The sequence below is a fragment of the Homalodisca vitripennis genome, chromosome X, assembly GCF_021130785.1.
Source record: "Homalodisca vitripennis isolate AUS2020 chromosome X, UT_GWSS_2.1, whole genome shotgun sequence".
NCBI classification, from domain to species: Eukaryota; Metazoa; Arthropoda; class Insecta; order Hemiptera; family Cicadellidae; genus Homalodisca; species Homalodisca vitripennis.
Window position 1 is genome coordinate 91,121,136 of NC_060215.1, and position 24,632 is coordinate 91,145,767.

The 24,632-nt window shown below is 32.7% G+C and overlaps 1 protein-coding gene across 2 annotated transcripts in view; it reads left to right on the forward strand.

Moving 5' to 3' along the window:
• LOC124369350 (serine/threonine-protein kinase BRSK2-like) overlaps nucleotides 1–24,632 on the forward strand; it is a 152,170-nt gene that overhangs the window by 109,944 nt on the left and 17,594 nt on the right. The window contains exons 11-14 of one of the 2 annotated variants that reach the window (XM_046827328.1): nucleotides 274–402; nucleotides 5,007–5,173; nucleotides 5,496–5,676; nucleotides 24,458–24,630. In XM_046827328.1, the coding sequence (XP_046683284.1) occupies nucleotides 274–402; nucleotides 5,007–5,173; nucleotides 5,496–5,676; nucleotides 24,458–24,630 (650 nt within the window). The remainder of the gene's footprint in view (nucleotides 1–273; nucleotides 403–5,006; nucleotides 5,174–5,495; nucleotides 5,677–24,457; nucleotides 24,631–24,632) is intronic. The other variant, XM_046827329.1, reaches the window with a different exon arrangement.

The window sequence follows — 24,632 nt, forward strand, 5'->3', positions numbered from 1 at the left end:
AAACAAACACACATGTTTACATATTAAGCATTTAGTGTTATCTACAATTTGAGAAAGATCTAGGGATAAATGCTTCAAATTTCATGATCATGTAAGTTGTATCTTTCTTATAACATTTGAGTCTGTATTGATCAGTAACCATGCAATTCCTGATATCATATTTATTGTATTACTAAGGAAATGTTAGTGATGTTCTCTAATGAATCCAACCTATGTATTGAACTGTTAAGAAGACACTGGTACATTGATTCGTGTATTTTTAATTTTATCCAGCCGGTGGACACTTGGTTGCTTGTACTCCACCAGGCTCTCCTCACACGCCCAACCACTGGCGGTCTCGGCTCACAACCATCAAGAACAGCTTTCTGGGCTCTCCGAGATTTCACAGAAGAAAACTACAAGGTAAAGTGGCACTGACTGATCAACAGATATAATAGCATATAAATGATTTCTAGTTAGTCAATTCCAATCCATCCGGGAAAAAATTTAAGTATATAGTGAACTCTGCACAGGATATTGTGGAACCTTTGGAATCATTTGTGTTTATTATGAGTTTTTGTTAGGTCTAGCCAAACTGAAAATAAAACTTATGTATTATTCTTAGGCAAGTAGAATTTTACAGTTGGCTAATTAAAAGTATGGGTCTAATAAATGAATTGCACTGAATATTGTTAATCTGGTGGATGTAATAAATGATTTAAACTCTTTCAAAGTGGGCGATCATTTAATTGTTTATATCAATACATCTCAAAAACAGTTACTATAATGAAATATACCAGGGTATTAAAAATAGGCATGTTAATCCTCTAATGTGGATTGTTTTAATGTGAAAAAAGCCATATATCTAATTGTTCTATAACAATAACGTATGTCCATTACTAGTAAAAAAGCCTCAAAAGTTATTTTAAATTTATTATACTAATTAGTACCTTGCTAAGTGTCTCTAAAACAGGGTTTCCCTTCAGCAACATTTCTGTATGGCTGCACTCAACAATCCACACATCAACCATGTGACAAAATAACCAGTTTTGATTACATCATTCTCTGTAAACTCACAACCACCTCAGCCAATTACATCTGAAGGTGTGAACCATTCTGAATCAAAGTAGACAAGTTCTGAAAATAAACTCTTAAAACTACCCAAAGTAAATAGTCATCTTTCATATTTCCTTTCAATATCGGAGACCAAAATATTTCAATCAAATTTCACTTTAAATTAAGAATACTAAAAATATAAAACATTTTATATATATATATATATATATATATATATATATATATATATATATACAGTATATATATATATAAAAAAACACTTACTTAGCTTTCTTTTCAGCAAGTTGTAGGACTAACAAATAAGTATAAATATATTCGTTCTTGCAATAAAAAGTTACGAATATTTCTAGAAAATAAAAATATTCGTTTAGTTTGTGAATATTATTTATAATATTTAATATTCAATTAAAGAAACGCTTTACACCTATATCACAGTAACAGTAAACCTCAGATTTTATGGTTAGACCATTATTGTTGTTAAACTAATGCTAGATTCAATATTACCTTTTTTACAGTTATTGTTAATTTACTTTGTACAACTGGCCAGGATACTGGATGAAATAGTCAGTTTTATTTCTCACGCACTCAATTTATTAATTTTTATATGTATTTCAATATGGGAAATAAATTCATTTATTTAGTTTCAACAACATGATCCTATAATGAACACTGAAAAACACTCCATCACTAAGATCACTAAACAACAAATCTAATCAGTTTTTCATCTTATAGAAATCTTATTTCATTAATTTAATCTATTTATAAACACTCTGTTATAAATAAAGGTTTGTTTCTCCTTGATTTATCCTCATTTAGGTTAAGAAAGAAATAGTGATGCTTAGTTTTCACATCTGTATACATTTTTGAAGCATGTACTTTTTTAAGTAAGAAGGTACTTCAATGGGATTTTTGTTAAAATTTTTTTAGGTTTACTAAAACTCAATTCTGGGTGATAATCACACATTTTAAAACATTCATTAATGCTTCCCCTTGTGGCGATGCCGCTACACGAAGGAGTTTGTTTATTCTAACACAATACAAATTTTTAAAATGACATTTAAGTACTTATAACAACAAAATTTATCATAACTTTCTTTAATTCCAAATGAAACTTAATGCTTGTTCCTGAGATACATTAGAGGTTAATTGGAAGAGAAGACCATACAGTCCTAGCTTCACCTCTGAAATACAGTACTTTTTACTTGTTTCTGACCCATATATTTTGAACATATAAATACTATTAAATTCTACATAGCTACAAAAGATTTTGCCAGTTTCGCTCCTTGACTGCCATGCCCTTGTTAACACAGATCGATCCTTTTTGTGTGTAACTGCCATGTTGTGTTAACCTAGTTCTAATAATAACTGTCTTGTTACATAATGCCTGACAACTGTAAACTGATAAACTAGAGACCCTAGCAGTGTTTACCTGGAACTTCAAGAACTTGACAGTAGCTGTTTCATTATTACTATAGCGTAACGGTAACTATTAAACTATCTCCCAAGCGGTGAGTGATCATATTGTGCAATCAACACAATATTATGACAATATATTTTGAGAGTTTCTATTGCGTGTTTTGTCCTTGCTTTTTATGTCTAGTGTGTTTTAGTGTCAACTAAAATTTAATTATTCATTCAAAGAAATTAGCATTAAGATATAGTGTTATTAATAATATATCAGTGAATGTTGTAATTTAACGTAAAAATATTAATAAAATCTACATAAATTTAAAATTTTTATATTCTAAGACTTGTAAAACAAATTCTTAAACTTTCTTTGCATTGAAAATACGTAGAAAAAAATTAATTTTAGAGAATATTGTATACAATTATGAGTGTTTTTTTATAATATTGAATCTTGATTGGTGTTGGTATTTAATCTGATATTTCACTCCATACACAATAAATAATTATTCAAATCAAGTATGACTAATGCTAGGTATGATAAATAACATTATCATGTTAGGAGCCAGCCTTATCTTAGGAAGATGTAAATATTTATAAATAAACCATATAGATCACAATTTTATTTTATTTCTAAATATATATTTCCCATTTTAATTATCGGCTGTGTCCATTTTGTTTCCGTGCTTTGAGTAAATGTAACAACACTGCTTTACTGTAGATATGTCAAAGCCTTCCCATCTCAGTCCATCACTGTCATATATTAGATAGATCAAGAATTATTTGCCAAATGGTGCATGGATTCATTTCTACTACTACAGTAACATGCAATCCCTCAATACACATTCAGAAGTTATAAATTTATAAAGGTCTTAACTATTTTTAAGATATTTGAAAAAATAACAAAGTTATAAGCTAGGCACGTGTTGAGTTAAATATTGGGACAGCTTAGCTAACTAAAAAAATGCAACACGTCACTTATCACTTTCATTGACTGAACTCATTAATATAGAGGTAGTGTTTATAAATGAATATTGGAGTTTTATCGTTTTGTATTTATCATGCAAAACTTAAAATTAAAATTAATATATGAAATTAAAGAGCAACTCAAATAGTTATACCTACAAGCTGTATTCAATGTGAGCTCCATTCGTCACACAGCACATATCAAGTCAATAGCCCAGTTCTTCTCAAACTTTGATCAATGTGTCTGGAGTGATTGTTGCAACAGCTGCTTCAAACCTGTTCCTCAAGTTGGGTAGGTCAACTGGTAGCAGAAGCACATATACACGATCCTTTATGAATCCCCTTAGGTAGAAATCACATGGCGTCATGTCGGGTGAATATAGAGGTCATGCGAAACAAGCTCTGTCATTAGGCCCCTTGCTGCCAGTGGTCGGGTACAGTGACATCCAATCAATCGTGTGCTGAGTTATGCTTGTGTTGCCAAATGAAGTTCTGTGGCTCATCTTCTTCCAGAAACTTTGCGCCTAGATATGGCACACAACAAATTTAATTTAGGAGAGTCTCACTGGAACTGTACCATTTCGTGAGGGTTTTCTGAGCCCCAGATATACACATTGTGAGTGTTCACATGTCCACTGATGTGAAATGTTGATTCATCACTAAAAATGATGTGATCCAGAAAATCTGTATTATTGTGCAACAACAGAACGTCAGCAAAATTGGCACGTAAACCATAGCCTACAGGCTTTAGAGCCTGTAAACACGTAACCTATGTGTGTTATAGACAACAACTATAAATTATAAGAATGTAGTTGTAAATGTTTCCGTAAAATTTTCCAAACAATCGTCGTTGGAATTGTTAATTCACGACAAGCCTTCCAAATTGATTTTTGTGGACTACGTGTGAAAGTCTGTCACTCGCTCAACACTTTTTTCACTAACCATTGATCGTCTCGTACTCTTCCCTTTGCAAAGGCAGCCAGTATCTTCGAACAGATGATACCATTTACGGTGGAATTGCCACTTGGAGGATCACAACCGAACTTTATATGGAATGCACGTTGCACAGTTTACTACAGATTCAGTCTTTGCCAACTGCAAAATTCTAAAAACCTTCTGTTCACGAGTCACCATATTTACTACTAGTGCTTTCTAACGGAGGACAGAGGAAACATTGCGTCTGCATGAGCATAATTGACAACAAACAAAACTGTTTGAGTTGCTCTTTGATTTGATGTATGAATTATGATTTTAAGTAATATGTAAATTAAAATACAATGTGTTAAAACCTTGATATTCATTTATAAACAACTGGTGTATTATGACACTAATTTTGTTATTTCTATATTATAAAGTGTACTTTTAAGAAATAAAAAAATTGTATTGAGTGAATGATTTAATAGTATTGTTAGTATTTTATTATATGGATTTCGAATCTAGTTGAAAGTACACTAGATTGGGCCTCACAATAGTTTTGTTTTTAAGAAATATTTATATCTTTTAACAGGCTTATAATATTTCATAATGGTTTAAAACTTGTCATTGATAGTATATTTGTGATGGAGAATGTTTATCTGCAGCTTCTTCTGAAGAAGTCGGCCTTACTCCAGAATCTTCTCCAGAACTAACAAAGAAGTCGTGGTTCGGCAGTCTGATGACTTCTGAGAAAGATGAGACGTTCACGGTGCTCGTTAAAGGAAAGCCATTGGCCTCAGTGAAGGCTGATCTGATCCATGCCTTCTTGTCCGTAAGTAGCACCAGTAGCGCTCTGTGGCATGGCAGTGTACTGTAACCGTAATGTAATTGTAACCGTAAAGTACTGTATCTGGTCAGTGGTCTCACATCACCTCTCACATCCCTCCCTCCACATGGCTATGACGATTACCTTAGAGTGAAGGAGTTGGCTCTCAGTGTACTCGTACTGACTTGCTTTCTGATTTAGTGTGGTCAGAACCAATTGCTTGATTCATTGAGAATGCTCGCTTGCTTTGCTTGAAATAATCGTTCTTGAAATTTTCTTCTATTGAAATTGGCATCTAGGCTTGATCAGCTCATCTGACTGGTTCCAGATAGCTGAATTAAGCCACAGCGTATCTAGCCCAATGTCTTTCCGGGTGGAGTACAGGCGAGGCACGGCGGGAGCGGCCATGTTCCAACGCCAGGTGCGCTTTCAAGTCGACATCTCCACAGTTTCCAAACCGAGTTGTCCTAAAGAGTACCTGTATGCAGTCACTTTTACTCTTCTCTCAGGTAATGTCATGGCTGATTTTCACTCATACATAGTTACATTTACAATACAATAGTACATACATGCTTACACAGTGGTCCTCATCATAGTCTATAAACATTAGCTGACATGATAAAAGTCATTCATTTGGATGAAAAGCCATTCTCAGTAGCTCATTACATTATTTCAAAACAAGGAAATCCATTGTACCTCAAGTAAATGTTCTTTCATTAAATGTTGTGTTGTTTACCAATAATTGTGTATTGTATTGACTTTCTATTTTTCCTGCCACTAAACACTGTTCTTGTAATAAACTAATGTTACCTTTTTCAATTAATTGTTTATTTATATCTGTAAATCAAAATGTTGCTTGTGCTTACAGCATGTTGTCATTATGTGTTTCCAATAGATCTGTTAAATATTATTTTCGTAAAAACATAATTTCAGTGCTGTAAACAGTTACAGTATTAAATAATGTTGAGTTTCATATCAAGTACTTTATGTTATAATTATTTTTGTAATTTATTATTTTCATTTTTAAACAGTTGACAATTTCATGGAAAACAATAGATAGATGATACAGCAAAGAAACATTTAATACTACTGGTACCTGCAAGTAACACAAGAATGAACTCTAACACAAATAAACCAATCATAAGAAAAAGAAAAAAAAAAATCACTAAAATTTAAGGATGGGATATCTAAAGTATATACATTTATCAGACAATACACATTTTAACATTGCATTCTTTATAGAAAATCAAGACTGCTGATAGAAAAATATTTATAAAGATTTGAATTTTTGTGAAACTAGGGTAGCCATTAAGACTAATTAAAGGTAAATAAATATAATACATTATAGAATGGTTATATTGTTGAGTTAATTGAAACAACAAAATCTTGATCAACTTGAGAAAATTTCATGGATAACCTGACACTGCAAGGCTTCAACTGCTCTGGTGATTATTTTAATTCACGCAATGAAGTTCATATTGGCTGCCTTGGAGAACACTAGTTGTGATTTTCCAAGTAGCAGCCAAGATGTAAGGCCCAACTAAGTACTTCATGCTTTGAGAAACCAGATTCATGCTAAATCATCATGCATGAGCAGAGAATTATATCATTGACCTCAGTACTGTACTTATGAGACAGAGCTAAAAGGATGAGCTATCTTGATGATTAGCTTCTTTACAGTGTACAAACCAATCAGCTGCACAGGAAGGTTTACTTCTGGCTGTGTTGTACCTGCCTGTTGAACCTAGCCTGGGAGCAGCAAAAACAGATATGTCACTTACATCTGGGCAACCCAATGGAAGTTCAAGAGACGCAAATCATTAATGGCAAATGTTAAGACATTGGGATAAACAAGTCTAAACATTAGAGATTGCTATATCATATCTGCTTCGACTGGAAGAGGCTGGAGCAAATCTAATCTTCCTTTCTTCCAAAGTGATATGACAGATATAGTGCTCATTATCCCTCCTCATGGGATGTAACATGGGTTTCAACAAGATGGGCCCTACTCCTAATTTTATTCATCCTGAACATCCTGTCACTCTGAAAGCATTGTAATAGCCCTTTGGGATTAGGTGCAATGAGGGTTTTCTTATCATCTTCTCAAAAAGAAGAAAGAAAAATCACTTAACACACAACATCTACTTACTACTTAAGCATAAAAAACTCAAAGGCCAACCACTCTTTTACAGACTATATTAGGTTTGTGGTGTCCTTTTTCAGTGTGGAATAAATGCTCCTGTGAAATTTCAATGTATTTATATCTAGCCAATATCCAATGGCTGCACATTATCCAATATCTAGCCCAATCTTTCGGGTGGAGTACAGGCAGGGCATGGCAGGAGCAGCCATGTCCCAACGACAGGTGCACTGGTTCACATTGGTTCAAGTCAAACCAAGTCCAACCAGGATTACATGAAGCCACAGTCACTATGTCGCATACAACATCATAATGTTTTATGTGATAGTGATGAGTTTGGTAGCAAATGTATATAACTGTGAGTGGCAAAATCTGGCTCATAGCCACAAGCTTGCCACTGTTTATCTAAATTTCACTTTCCTCTTGTCATGCTAATTCTTGTTGGTATGGAGTTTATTACAACATGACCAACTGAGCATAATCCTAACTCATCCATACAGTTGAGACAGTGACATTCTAGACACACCTAAGTTCAAAACTATCAGTGCCTATCACTTTTCCCATACATATTTTGCAAAAATCTGTTCTCAATCAAGTAAGGGCCTTCTGAGCCCAAGCAAATTCACTTCTTGGCCTACTAAGAATGACATGCTGTAAAAGTAGGGATGATGAATTATACAAACTTAGCAATGTGCTAAGCCTCAAACAAGGGTTGATAAAAACCGAAAAGATGATGCCTAGTATACTGTCTCTAATGATAGCATGGAAAAAGGCTATAAGCACTCACATCCTTTGATATCTGCAACTGTCATTAAACCAAAGCATATACAGAACAATCAAGGATCTCCAATAAATTTGATCAAAGTTACTTTACCAAGCACAAATCTGCAATAAAGAAGAGGAATGAACAGTGAAAAATTAGTTTTAACAATAGTTTTAACTTCTACTGGGGTCTCAAAGGAATCCTTTTATCCAATCAAGTGAATGTATTAACCTCGAAGTCCACACCAAGGAAATACCAACTCCCAGAAGCAAACATCTGAGGAATAACACAATTTCTCCAAGGCAACTTGAACTACCTTTGTCATCTTATCTTTCTCAGATAGGACAAAATAAAAATACTCTACATGACCAGATTGAACATAAACCCAAATACTGACAACATCTGATTGACTGATTCAGAGTTGCCTGAATAACTAGTTTGACTCAATAAACAATAGAAGATCATCAGTAAAAGAAAAAGAAATGGTGAGCTAATGTTCAATCTCTAAGCCTAAATCTCTGTATATAACTTTGACATCATCGTGCACAACAAAGTAAAACAAAATTTATACCAATGAATTGGCCTGTCTTACCCTTATAGCCATCTTACACGGGCTAATTCATGGTGTTTTGTGAATATAGCATCAATAAATACTTTAAGAAATTGAGAAAATAAGATGCACACCAACAACCAGTGGTGTACCTGAACTGTCTGGTTTCTCAGACAGCCATAGATGAACACTTTTCCCCCTATCAAATTCATTATATACAAATGCTGTTATAAATACATTATACTGTTTGTTGTGTTCTCTTGTATGGGGACCACAGGAAAGCTATAAATGAACACAGTAATAATTTTATTTATTACTTCTTTTACTTAAAAAAGTCAAAAACCATTTATTAAACCTTATTAATAAAGACAACTTTACATACTCAATAGCCCTTTACAGTGATATCTTGATACCGATTTCGCATATAACATGACTAAGAGTTTCAATTGTTACACGACACTAGGACAAGAAAAGAAAAATAGGAGTTATACCATATACATACATTTATTTGCATTAGTTCAGTGGAAAAGAATTTCTCTGTTCAGCAATGGTATTGGACTATCAATTAGACAAAACAATTTAACAAACCAACCAGTGAGAGTATTACACTTTCCCTGCTGTACCCTGGTAATATTTTACATGGATATATTAGATATAAGAGTACGCCCTTTTAATAGATCCCAAAAAACATTACAATACCTATATTTTAACTATAGATTCTGGTATGTGAGCAAACCACATTCCTAGCTTAACTATACATAAACACACAACTGGCTAGTGTTTCAGTGTAGCTACACCACACTTAGGATATGTTTAAAAGAAAATTGAAAACACTATGGTGAAACATAATAACATATTAGCCCTATTTCTGTGCAACAGATATATCAATGAGTTCAACAATTTGTGTTCCAAATATTTTCAGATACGACTGGTATGGATTGAAGTGAAAATTTATGATGGAAAATGTATTCAACAGGCAGAGGATTGAAAAGGGTTAATTTGTAAGTGTGTTCCAATGAACGTTCCGTTTGTATCTAAGAAATGTTAAATGAAAACATTTGAACTGTTTATTTTCTTTCAGAACATTTATTGTACTTGCTTTACCACATTTGAATAACGGTGAAGTACTCTTATCTGTCAATCTCTGATTAAGTTTAGTTTACTTATTGGCAGGTATCAGATTTAATAAAGAAACAAACAAATATGCCATACGTTTTATGAATCATTGTATCAAAACTGGTACAACAACATCCATTCTAACAGCATTATGAAGAAGCCATGGAAAACCTTGTGTATCCCTTATTGAAGAATAATAAATTCTATACCCAGTAGGTAACTAGATAATGTTTGGCCACTGTACGCTAGCAGTGTTTTGTATTTGTTCTGTACTATTTTTAGATTCTGCTAGAGTAGTAAGAGTTACTGTAGACTAAGAAACCAAGCATGATACCTTGGCCAATATTGTTTGTGTATGAGCATCTTTAGCCTTCTGATAACCTAAAGTAAAATATTTTATTGTTGGTGTTTGTTCAAGTAATCTTTTTCTACTTAAAACCTTACTGTAAGTAAATACTATCATCGTAAAAGATTTAAAAGTTTAATGTTCTATTCAGGCCTTTACATTTGAAAAATGTGAACTGCCTTATGTAACAATCCTTTTATTGCCAGGAAAATAATTCATTTCATGCACCACCAGTGCCAGGATGTTCAGCATGGGCATGTGCTGGCTGCCAGTCTCTTTTTGAATTTTTGTTTTACATCATTAGTCATAACTTTAAGATTATGGTAATAGAAAGCTAAAATTTGCTTTGTTTTTATTCTAAATGAATTTAACATTAAAACAATAACAAGGTTTACCATTTTTAATAATGTTGAAGTTTTTTTAACTAGCTCATTATTTATTTTATGATTTTGACTTGGTATACAAAATTGAAAACTCCATTTAATATATAAATAGGTTTATGTTTTAAAACACATTAATATTTTGTGCAAATTAAAAAACTTATGTCAAAATATAAAATTTTTATAATTGATTACAAACACACAGTATGCTTAATTACAAGCATGACAAAAGTACCGACTATTTCAGCTGATATAAATAGTTTCTCATGAATAATAATTTTAAAATGTTTGTAAATGTAATGTACTTAACTCTGAACACAATATTCATAAATAATAACTTTTGATGTGAATGTTTATGTTTTAAATTAACAGTTATACAGACATCAAAATTTCAGACACAACAAGTATAGACTTACAAAAACTAAATTCTCAGACATTTGCATTGAAAGGGTTAATCTGACTCAACATGAAAAATCATAAATAGAAAAAAGATTATGTGGTGAATACAAGACGAGTTAATATTAAAGGCTGTAATTCATAAAAATATATGTAGATATTGCTATAGCTGCTAAGTATAGAACAATTTCCTTGTAGTATGTATCTAGATGCAATTTTGATCAGGAATTAAGTTATAATAAAGTAATTCATGCTTATTAATAAAACTTAAATTAATTTTAAGAAGTTGTAAGTGCTTCAAAAAGAGGTTTTTGGCACTCAGTTATGTGATAGCAATATAGAGAGTTCCTTAATATCATAATCATAAGTTTTCACTTAAGTAGAATACTGAGTGTACATCCCGAGTCCTCTTGTACATCTTGATTTAAGAACAGCTGAAATATTAAACATTTTCTTTGGAAATGTGTAATTACATCACCAGAGGACATTTTAGACGAACTTCAAAATACGCTCATCCTGATAATGAAAGGTAGGGGACAACTAAAATATTTTAGTGCGACAACTTAATAAATGATATCTCAAATTGATGGTCTTCATAAAAACCAATGTGAAGGAAACCAATTTCTGACCCTTCTATCCAAAATGGGTTCTGTTTGAACAAAGATAAATTGTTGTTGTACTTCAATTGGACATTAGGTTGGATGAATTCAGGGACCTCTAATTTTAACCATTCTCCTTCTTTTAGCAAGACTTTAAAATGAGATATGATCTTTGTAACATGTTTTTGATCCAACCCAGGCCATCAGTGAGTCACAGTGTAATTATTATGGAATTAATAATTTATTATACTAACATACATAAACGGAGGTGAATCTTAATACAACAGTTGGATGTCATTTTCAGCAGTTTAGCATTAATGTGTGGTCTGGGAATATGTATGATCTGCTCATTGAACTGTTTATTTTTCAAGAGTGCTAGCAGGCTTATTTACAATGTGTTTGAGAAGAATTTCCGACTTTGCCTGCTATGTGATGCTGGATGAGAACAATAGTGCAAGACTACATTTCCTATTTGGTCATTGAATTAGTTCATGCATAAAAGTTCCTATATTAGTGAGGTAAAATGACAGTACTGCTTCTGTAATAGAATGAAGAATGAGAAAATTGCATGTTATAAGAGAAAAAAAATATATTGTGATTGTCCAATCTGTGTGTGTTTAGTACTGTCAAAGTATTTGTTTCAATTTTAATTATCACTTTAAGTAAAGAAATTTTTTAAGAACAACTTTGAATCATTTGTGTACAGTTAATTTGCACACTAAGATGTATCTATCTTAACCCTTTGCGATCAGGAGGCCAAAACCTTCTAATGTGGCCCAAACTCATCTCTTGGTAAGTTTGGATGGAGTCTCAGGTGCATCTGCTCAGCTCGCTGGGCCATGCATAGTGTCTGGCTGTATTCTATGTCACCACTCGGCACTTGTCTAACCATATACATCACTTTTACTCAGATTTAAATAGCAGTATCTGATCTTCGGCTCTTTATATGAATGAGATTTAAATTAAATTCTTAAATAATTGACAAAGCTTATTTTCTTCAAGGTTGAAACTTTATTGATTGGATATTTATAATTTGCTTTTAAAGAAACCAAGTAATATACAGGGTTAATAAAAAGTCTGGAGACCCCCGACTAATATTGTAACGGCTCACACAAGAAAAAATAAACTCGCCACACATTTATGTTATATTATGAGGTACCTTTTGGGCATAATTACTGCTTCATTCACAAACCCAAAATGGGGGATTTTGGGGGCAGCTCAAAAATTTTAAATGTAAAGCCCCATCAAGTGACCTGTCATTTTCAAGCCCCTGATAAAAGAAAACAAACAACGCAAACTAGAGGTCTCTATCTTAAGCCAATTGAAAATTTTATAAGCCAGAATAAAATACTTACAACATAGGAATAACTAACTTTTGGGGCAGCTAAAAACTGTCACTTTTAAGCACCACTCAGTTAATCTCTCATTTGTTAGGTATTCATCAAAGGTACAAACTAGGAAAAGTGGAGAATTTTTTATTGTTCCCTATAAAGGAAAAGAAGAGATATTTAATAAGAATTTTCTAACATCGTTATGTATTTTTTAAGCAGATACTCTGTCATTACTTACCAGCTTAACGTTTCACAAGAAGTGTTCAAATTGCTTCCCCTCAGCGGCTTGACAATGCGCTAGTGTGGTGTAAACATGTAATACAACTCGCTGCAATGTTTGTTGAGGAATCCCATGTATTTCCTGTACAACCCGATTTCTCAAATCATCAATATCTCGTGGCTTTGTTTTGTACACTCTGTCTTTGACATAACCCCACATGAAGTAGTCGAGTGGTGACAGGTCTGGTGATCTGGCGGGCCACTCAATAAACCCACGTCTACCTATCCATCGATTTGGGAAAACATTATCCAAGTAGTGGTGGACTTGCCGGCTATAATGTGGAGGTGCTCCGTCTTGTTGGAACCAAACTTGTTCAAAATCATCTCTGGATGCCTGGATTGCTGGAATTATTTGTTGTTGGAGCATACCTAAGTACACATCACCAGTAAGATTCCCTTCAGTGAAGAATGGTCCAATAATTTGTCCTCCTATCATACCTACCCAAACGTTAATTTTTTCGGGATGTTGAGTGTGTTGTTCTTGCACCCAGTAAGGATTAACATCACTCCAGTGACGAGAATTGTGTCTATTTACTTCCCCGTTTAGCATGAAGGTTACTTCGTCACTTAATACAATATTATTTAAGTTTAATGTCTGGTTATCTATTTTGCTCATCATTTCATCACAATATTGTACCCTTCGATCGAAGTCATCTTCGTTCAGCTCGTGTACAAGATGAATTTTGTATGGCTTGTATTTATTTTCATGTAAAATCTTACAAACGGATCCCTGAGAAATCCCCACTTCTCTTGACAAAGCAGTTGTTGACACATGCGGGTTTTCAACAACAGACATCATCAACTCCAGACAATGGTCTTCAGTCCTTGCTGATCTCGGTCTTCCAGACTTAGGCCGATTCTTCACTGAGCCTGTTTCTTCAAAACGTTTAATTGTTTTTTCAACAGCAGATTTTGATATAGGGTTTCTATCAGGAAATGTTTCATTAAATAAATGTCTCACTTGTTCATATGATTGAATTCTATCACTATATCCACGCATCATTAACAATGTAATACGTTCCTGTTCGCTTAGCTCCATGATAAAATTAAGGAATAATGTGACTCAAGTCAGTACGGCAAGACACTGATAGTATTGAAAACATGAAACAGTGATAAGACTAGTGTAAACAACAGATAATGCGGGACAAAGTTCATAACTAGTGGAATGTAGTCCTCCTGCAGTTAGGAATTCCCAATATTTCTTTAAACTTTTGTTATTTGCTAGGTTTGATATTTAAACCCATACTTCGTTTGAGATTGCTTTGCCTTTTAATACCTAACAAATGAGAGATCAACTGAGTGGTGCTTAAAAGTGACAGTTTTTAGCTGCCCCAAAAGTTAGTTATTCCTATGTTGTAGGTAGTTTATTCTGGCTTATAAAATTTTCAATTGGCAGTCATTTTTTACTGGGTTAAGATAGAGACCTCTAGTTTGCGTTGTTTGTTTTCTTTTATCAGGGGCTTGAAAATGACAGGTCACTTGATGGGGCTTTACATTTAAAATTTTTGAGCTGCCCCCAAAATCCCCCATTTTGGGTTTGTGAATGAAACAGTAATTATGCCCAAAAAGTACCTCATAGTATAACATAAATGTGTGGCGAGTTTAGTTTTTCTCTTGTGAGCCGTTACAATATTAGTTGGGGGTCTCCAGACTTTTTATTAACCCTGTATAATTTTAGTTATAGGTTGATCTGTTTTATAAGTATTTTTATTTAAAGACTCAAAATAGTCTACAATTAGTCTCAAGTAAGTCTATAGTATCAACAGAATATAAACTCGTTTCCATATTTTAAACTTCATCTTCACCAAATGCACTAGTATTTTAATACATTGATGAGATACACTATAGCATCTACAGTAACACTGAAACTCAGTTAAAAATAATTCTCAACGATGTCATGGTATGTGCTGTAAACAGAGAAAAATTCATTTACTTACTTATTTGTTCAAGAGATTACAGCACTTCTGTGCCACAACTGGATACTAATTGAATTTTGTAACTGCACAATATAGTGGGCTACACGTAGTGGCCTGATAAGCTAAACAGCAAAACAGCAAGAGCTACTAGGCATGGCCCGCCGAGCTAAGGAACAGGACGTGGTTATAAATCAGTGAGCTGATGCAGAGAACAGCCATGGCCGTTGTTGTGGCCAATTGATATGAGAAGCCAATCATATAAATTTAATGCTGATCACAAAGGGTTAATGAATTTCTTAAATAAATTACAGGTAGACTAAAAACATACTTTTAACTAATCATTTGAAATAAAAGTATTTCAGTAATAAATCTGCATATTTTTGTGTAATTGGAAAATTGGTTTATAGCAATTTCAGTTTTCTTTTCTAGTGATCTTTCTTTAATTCGTCAAGTAAAACAAATGTATGTCCTTTCCTGGATCTCTTAATTCTTTCAAACAAGAAAATATCTGCAGCGGCCAGGTCTGGTAATAGGGAGTGATGGTTTGATGCGTTGTAATTGTACAGCATATACTCCCCACATTTTCACAGCTGAAATCTCTTTCTTCTTTTGAAGAACTACGCAGGAGTTTCAGAAAGAAATGAACAGCTGGGAAATTTTAGTCTCACTTCAGATGGTTGAAACTCGTCTAATGGATAGAAAAAGACAAAAACTCATGTGATTGGTATTCTTTAATTGCTGCTTTACAATATTGATTTCTCATAGGACTGTTAAATCCAGCACCAACACCAAAAAGTGAGCATTAGAATAGGAATGAAGATCTTGGCTTTATTTATACTCTGAAGTCTGGTCACCTTAACATTTTCAGACTAAACCTTGATAATTTGGCGCATCTCACTACAGTCATCATCAACTTTGGACTTTGCCTAAATCACAATGCAGAAACCAGAGATTCTACCTTGAACCTTAAGTCTCTTAATTAATACCTAAAGAAACAATAGGATAAAATCTTCCATGTGAATATTTTATGGAACATGACTCTCAGGTTTTGAAAGTGTTAGTGATACTAAAACTCTGTTGGATTATGGCTATAATCACTGGGAGGCTGTTTCTTTAATGAAGTTTTGGATGGCTTTGATGTTTAGACATCTACCTCCATGGGCAGTTTATTTTGGGAGCAAATCAGTCTTCATTGGTCACGTTTCGTTTTAAAAGTTTTCTATCATTGATTTAAAAATTTTATACTCTAGAGGATTAGAAGTACTGATTTCAAGCTATTTAAATTTTACTGAAAACAGTGCTACCAAGTGTTTGTGCAGTGAGATTAATGCTGGAAGAAAAGTTATACGATAAAGAACCTATCTCCATCATTACACCATGTGTAAACCAAACTATATTTGAATTCAAACAGTTAGTTGAATTAAATATTACTTATATCATTAATACAACCAGGGTAAATACTACTATGAGTATATAAGCTCCTGCAGCTGAAATATTTGTAGAGAGGCATTCTGCACTATTACATGGCAGTAATGAGACATTCAACTATCCATTATTACACACACCCTATACTCTCTGAGTGCGATATGCCAAGAAAGTCATGCAACATTTATGGTACTCATTAAGAGCATATTACTAAGGTAACAAATACAACAATTTTTATAAACATAGTTTCCTGCACAGCGGGACACTCGCCATGCCTCTGCATGATAATCTAGAATTGAACTCAGCACACTTCGCTTTGCTTACATGCTTTCTTTGCTAAGCTTTATAACAGTTTTTGTGGATATAAGGTGTCCAGTAAGTAAAATACAATAACTTTAGAAAATGGTTCAGGACTCTAAAATAAACAAAAGAATACAATATTTATGAACATTATCTTGCTTTATTCAGTCTCTGTTTTACATTTTTCTGTAAAATATATAAAACGAAAACATTTGAAAGTTATAAATTGTACTCTTGGGTTCAAATTTGTGTAATGCTATTATCTTTCTCCATTGTTAAGAAAATTTTTAAATTTTTCTAATTTCAGTGACAGTTAACGGAATTGCTAGTATTCAAATTTGTGAAAACTAGCATGGTAAAAATAATAAATAAATGTTTAATTAATTGCCAAAATACAGCCATATAATCTAATCTAAATTTGATGTAAACCTATCAGACGCATTTGCAAAAAACAGCGAGCTACTCTTTAACCCTTTCAGGGCCAGGAGCAAATATGAGATGTTGAAAAATTTTGTCACATCTCATATCCCCTTGTGACTAGTCAAAAGTGCCTGGCTAAAAGTGGCGATTTTGCAGTCTCTTAGATTAAAAGTTTTCATAAAAACTAGAGAATGACCTAAAAGTTGCACCAAATTACTTGTATAGATATATACTATCAACAAAAAAATATATAGATGTAGTTTTAATTAAGTTAAAATTTAAAAAAAAATTTTAATAGATTACATTACAAAAAATTATTTTTTTAATTTTTTGCAAATGACTAAAAAAGGAAAAATAATTTACTGTGGGAAGCTACTTTATTATATTATACATTTAGAAAGGAACAACCATACAAAGTTTTGTGTTATTTCTCTCATAAATAAACTTTTTATGACACATTTAGTATAAATACGCATAATTGTACTTCGCAACATTTTATAAGTGTTAAAGCAACTGACTCTTACATTGCAAGAAACTTAAAATAAATATTCACATTATGGATGTACCGGTAAACAGATGATTGTAGGATCCATAAACAGTTTCAATACAGTTAAAAAACACTATTTACCAAGAAATATTTACACAATTTTATTTGAAATTTATTTACACTTTTTCTATTTACAAATGTGCTATTTACAATTTCACTCCTGTGAGATCGCAAATTGTCAGTCATTGTAACTACTACACACAATAGCTAAACACGTAACAACTAAAACTACTAATATTTACAACCACAAAATAAAATAATGAAGAAGAATCCAGCATACAATAATACGATTACACTAAAGCATAAAGAATTAATAACGAAAGATCGAGTCAGCTGATAATGTCACATGACAATTACGAAATAAAAATGCATAGACCTCCAAAATAAAAATGATATTCATATTAACTATTTACAAATATAATAGGGAATAAAAAAACATAAAACTTTAATCATTTGACGTCGTATTTATTTAAGAAAACAACGAATATTAAGGAGACGATATATTGCCGCCTGGCACTTTTCGCATATGTCACCGACGGCAATATTTTGCTGCCTGGCACTTTTCAGACACAATCAATGGCGGCAATATATTGCCGCCTGGCCCGGAAAGGGTTAAAGCTACAAAAGTTTGATGTTTATCCAAACCTGGATCCGAACAAACAAGTTTTTATTTTTATCAAGAGCTTTCCGTACTTCATTGTTTCTTGCTGTAATTCGGCCTCTAAGTCTGTAATTATCGGTTGCTGTTTTATACTAGTAAGGGGCGACCATACACTACATTATTTGAGAATAGGAAAGAGGTATCCAGATCAGAAATGATGGTGAAATAATATTTTGTAGCGGGAGCTAGGTGTTGATTTGAAAATGTTATTTTCAAAATTTATATATACTAAATTACTTTTATGAATAATAATAAAAACACTCAAAATAAGTAAAAAAAATTAAAGTATGTAGTATTTACTCTAGCAAGAAGAAGTATTTCAGTGTTCTATCTGATTGTTTAAATTCCATTTAATATTAGAGATAAATGTGAAAGGATATTGGTATTTCCTGATTGATATAACAACAGTGCCTTATACTGTCCAGCAACTTCTTTGTTTCTTGATGAATCAAGCAATTGGAAGAGGCAATCAATGTTTGTATAAAACAGGGGGAATATTAAACCTCAGTGAACAAGGTTCCTGACCGAATCAAATTTGACAATAAATTTTCAGTTCTCTGCAGTCTGACGTGATTGTTGCATGTATGGTTTCTGTAATATTATGTTTAATTTAAAATTGGGGGGTAACATTAAACAAATGCTAGAATTGGTTGACAAAAAGTTTATCAGTAGTTGCTTCCAAGGTAAAAAAATGAGTCCCTGAAAAGTTTGGAACAAAGATGACATGTTTAAGTGGAAAGAACTTAGCAAATTAAGACAATAGGATTATTGAGAAGGGGTTTGAAATTTGGTTTAAACCAATTATTTAATTTGAATAACAGTCAGTTATTTTCTAATAAGTAATATTTTTATAAAAAACTAATACTATGTATCTTAAATCGTTTTACATTTTGAATTTTAAAATTAATACAAAATAACAAACAGATGTTAAATAAAGCAAGGCATATTGCTCAGTAAAACAGTAAAACACAACATATTGTTTTGTTTATGCCAACATCCTAAACCACTTTCCTAGTTTTGGCACTTCAAAACTGGAAACCCTGTATAGTTCAGCTCCTTTGCACCCCCTCCCCTCCTCATACAGCTAGGTGGCTAGGGGCTAGCATTGTTTGATCCTTGGATCTATCAAATAAAAGATCACAAAATACACCCATCACTGCTTATACAAGTTTGTATTATGGCTCAATTTTAAATGGTAAGTAATTCAAATTGTACAACCAATTTGTGTTTAATACCTTCCTTCTGTATTCTAACTGTTGGCAAAATAAGCCAAATGCTCCTGAAAAACTTCAGGATACACTTGAACATAAGGGCTATATATTATTTTATGAAATTTTAACACCTATTTATAAATCTAAGAATATGCAAACAAAATTGTTAATACTTTTGAAAATATTATTAGTTATCTTCCAGATCATAATAATACAAAAATTTTGAGATTTTCCGCTGAGTATGTAAGTAAATAAATTAGATATTAGTAATATTTTACATATCATACCTAATCATAAAAAGGATTTGTAGATTCTTAATTGTTAAGTTTTTGTCTAAAAAGAAGTTTTAAAAAAGGATCCAGTCAATTACTTGATTAACTTTTTGCCATGAACAGCCCATTAAATAACTAACAACTTAAACTACATCGGAATGAAACTTCCCTCTAAAAATTAATTTTTAACTTATATAAAAATGCAATTAGAACCACTGAAAGCAAATGTCCAAACTTGAATTTTCAAAAATTCCCTGATAGTTTAGGAAGGATGAAATACACTGTTGAACATAGTGTAAAAAGGAAGAGGGTTTTTGATATATGTTGGCATTAGTTATCTATAATCCTCAGCTTTTTGGCCAAAATCTAATGTTTCCACGGATGAGTCCATTTTCCCCTAATACCTATGTCATGTAATATCTGAAATGAAAGTCAAATACAGTGTAATATAAAACATGTGTATGAACAAGCAATAATTTACAACATAATCCGCACAATCTCTCAATTTCATCAGGTAGAACAAAATCAAGAAAGTTTTGTTAAAAAATGTTGGGTATTGACCTAATAAATGTTCTCAAAAGCATTTGGTTCTATTTATATAATTAAAATATTGAAATGATATGGACAAGGGTGATATTTATAAACTTCCAGTGTATTTATTAGATGTTTTTTGAAACTTTAGTTTCCGATATTAAATTAAACATAATCTTTTCTGAACCTTCAATATTATCAAACTCCAGAGACTTAACTCACAAATAACTCTTGAGTGATCAATATAGTTGAGAGCTGGCTATAATGGTGTCCATTTTGGTTTTAGCGCCATAAGAACAATGTTCAACAAACACTTTTCATCAAACACTTTTACACCCTTGTTATTAGTTGTAGGATTATGGGATATGTCTTTTTTTAAGATTTAATTAATACGCATCTATAGGCTTTTTAATTTGTTCATAATTTTATTGGTTATTCAGGAAAAATATCTCACATTTTTTTAAATTTTATAGTTTAAAAATTAAAAAAATACACATTCATAAAAGTAAAAAGTGTTTGGTTGAGTACTAAAATTTATGATTTAATCATATCTTTAAAATAAGTCTTTTTACATCTTTCTGTGAGTAAAAGTGAGGACATGAAAGCGTAGCTTAACTTTGGTCTTATAGGGTAAAACTCAAGGTCCTCTCACTAGAACCAGCTCTTAAGGAGTTTCAGAACTACATAGCATAGAAAATATTATCACCTGATAAGCACTGGAGTTTATAAAACAACAATATTTCAATACACAGTGTAAGTAAAAGTAACTCTTTATCTTTTAACCTAAATAATATATAAAATAAAATCAACACCTTTAAAAGATGATTATTAGACTACTGTATGTTTGTTTTTACAGATATTTTTATATTGATCCTTTTTCAAAACGAGGATGAGGATATGTCACAGCTCAATGTTTAAAATGGAGATCTCATCCAGAGCACCATCAAATTAAAGACCTAAAAACTGAAGCCTTTTTCCTACCTCCTCAATAAGCATTTTTCCAGCATTTACAATAGAATTATTTGTCAAAAACTATGTTTACTTAAATACTAAACTTTTATTTTTTTTAATATCAAATAAACAAGTTCCGTATGCATGTAAACTGGTAGAAGAAATTCATTGATCTTTGGTTCAATTTAGCCATTTATAAGGCTAAAGTGTGAAAGGCAAATCATATGTTAAGATGACATAAATAAATAAAAATAAAACAAACGAGATTACACTCAGATACTGAAGTCTCTTACAAGACGTTTATTATGTCTTAAGACAAAATGGTGGAATTTTAATTTGGAAGTTATGTTGTAAAGTTTATTTGTGCACATAGAGGAGATTTTTAGTAAATTCAAAATTTATATTATTAGCACATTTAAAGTTTATCTGTACATCTTGTACTTGAAATTTCAAATGAAGTTCAACCTATAAAATAAAAACTTACTAAAATTAAGCTTTTAGATAAACATTAACTTTTCCTTTACAAAGGTGTTTGTAATAGTTCTTAAATCTAACTTTAGATGTAGTTAGATAATCATTTTTGAGGTCTTGATAAGCCATAACATATGTTATCAAAAAAATTAAATTAGTAAAGACAAATAATAAAAAATTAACTATACTTCAAAAATGAAGTTAAAGTATGTTGTATCTGAAATTCAACAAAAAAATGTTATTAGTGAGAGCTGACAAAATTGTGATCCACTTGGAACTTTCTGGCCTCTCCTTCTCCTTAAAATTTTGTGAACTGCTCTTTAGAAATCTAATCTAAAAACCAAGTATAATTTAACAATGATGTTCTAAAAATTCACTAAGCAAAGATTTCAGAGCAATCAGCTCATGGGCTATGCAGTCTCCTTCTCTTACCTAATAACATTATTCCTTACTCGAGTACACTCTCCCAAAGTTTTTGGAGTTTATGAAACTTTTAAATTAAGTTGTGTCCATTACTAGCACACATACGAGAAACAATACAATGTACGTTACATTTAAATGAAAAGCTATGTAAATTATTATTGTTATTAACTAGAGACATGATTTTCTGAAGATGAATGAAGCCTATTTTGGATAATCGAAATTTCGGATATGGTAAACCAACATTAAATACTTGCTTCCGGATGGTACTGATATCTAGAACTTGAATAGTGACATCACACACACATGTACACGGCTACAGCAAGTGTTCGTGTTCACTATTTATAGTCCTAAAATGTAATCAATTCATAATGAAAAGCAAGCTATTAGCATAATAGTTTATTCAGCCTAATATTGTTTTGTAGGAATGTTTACAAAACAATACAGATTTATTTGTTTAAATACGAGGGTCAGTCAAATATAAACAGGACTTTTATTACTATACCCAACGTCCCTTTGTAGCAGGTAGCCATGTTGCAGTAGTGGTAGGGGGCAGCCTGGGGGAGGGGGAAAGCTGCAACAATGCGTTCTCAGTGCTGTTTTGTTTGTCATTGTAGCCATGTCTGAACAAGAGGTTGTACCTGCAGTTGCGCAACGAATTATTATTAAGTTCTTGACAAACGAAGGTGTTAAATTTTTGTTAGACTGACAACTCAGTTTGGGGATAAGACTTTATCACGTTCTCAAGTGTACGATTGGGTTAAAAAGTTCAAAGGCGAACGTGAAACAGTTGAAAATGAAAGTCACAATAGGCGTCCAAGGACCAGTTTGACTAATGAGAACATTTGTGCTGTTCGTGAACTTCTTGAAAATGATCGACGCTTAACGATAGATGAAATTGCCAGTGAAGTGGAAATTAGTCATGGTAGTGTGCATTCCATCGTTACAGAGCATCTGGGGTTTCGGAAAATTTGTGCAAGATGGGTCCCTTGGCTTCTGGCTCTCGATCAAAAACAAACCCGGAGAGACATTTGCCAAAGGCTTTTGAATCGGCTTGAGAGAGAGGGGAATGGTTTTTTAAATCGCATAATAACCTGTGATGAAACGTGGGTCCATCACTACACTCCTGAATCCAAAATGGTGTCAATGGAGTGGCGAAGGAAAGACGAAACTCGCCCTGTGAAAGCCAAAACACGGTTGTCTGCTGGGAAAGTTCTTGCCACCATCTTTTTTGACTGCAAAGGCGTTTTGCTTATTGACTTTTTACACGAACGTCGTACTGTGAACGCTGCTTATTACTGTCAACTTCTTGAGCAAGCAAAAGCAGCCTTTCGGAACAAAAGGCGTAATCAGCCAATCAGAGATGTCATTTTGCTTCATGACAATGCTAGGCCTCACACAGCTGCCTTGACCCAAGAGAAATTACGCCAAATTCATTGGGAAACATTGGAACATCCTCCCTACAGCCCAGATTTGTCTCCATATGACTTTCACCTCTTTGGTCCTATCAAAGAAGCACTTGGTGGAAACCGTTTTGAAAGTGATGAGGAAGTACAGGAATTTGTGTGCAATTGGTTCAAGACACAACCTCAAATCTTTTATGAAGAAGGGATCCATAAGCTATCCTCACGCTGGGAAAAGTGTGTGAGAGTTGAGGGAGACTATGTAGAAAAGCAGTAACATGTAATCATTGTATTGTTTAGCTTTAATAAACGTATAAGTTAAAAGTCTTGTTTATATTTGACTGACCCTCGTATAACAATATTCCAGCACCTACTTCCGAAAATACAGGCTCCTAGCAGCAGTCCCTTATGATATATTAATGTTGTAATACTCATGAAAGATACTTATTACTAAAAAAAAGATTTTCATAATGTAGTAGCATATAGATAAATTCATAAAAAGTTTTAGTTGAGTCATTCTCTGTTTTAAAATGGATTTATACTAATAACGAATGGATTACAAAACAAAATATTTATCTTATAATGTATTTTGGATAACTTTATATGTTTATCTTAAAAAGCCAGCCAGCAACAACAAAAACACATTTTTCAAGTTTGCCAGGAAAGTTTCTCATTTATAACTATTGTGAAAATATTTCTGTCTCTAATTAGTATCATACGGATACAAAACAGCTACCCAACACAAATTTGGTTTCACCTGTGCTTTAAATATTTTTATTTGAAGATATTAATTTAAGATCCATTACAATGAATTTCGACAGTGGTACTTGAATTAATACTTACTGTTCTGTTTTGACTATAGGCAATATCAGGAGATTCCGAAGAGTGTGTGAACACATCCAATCGCAAGTGTGCTCCCGACATCCCCCCTCCTCCCCCAGAGCCTCACGCAAGTTCACCACCGAACTCTCCGAGTCATCAAGCTGCGGAAGTGACACCTCCGACCGATTGTCCCCCTACCTTGGTACACGACAGGT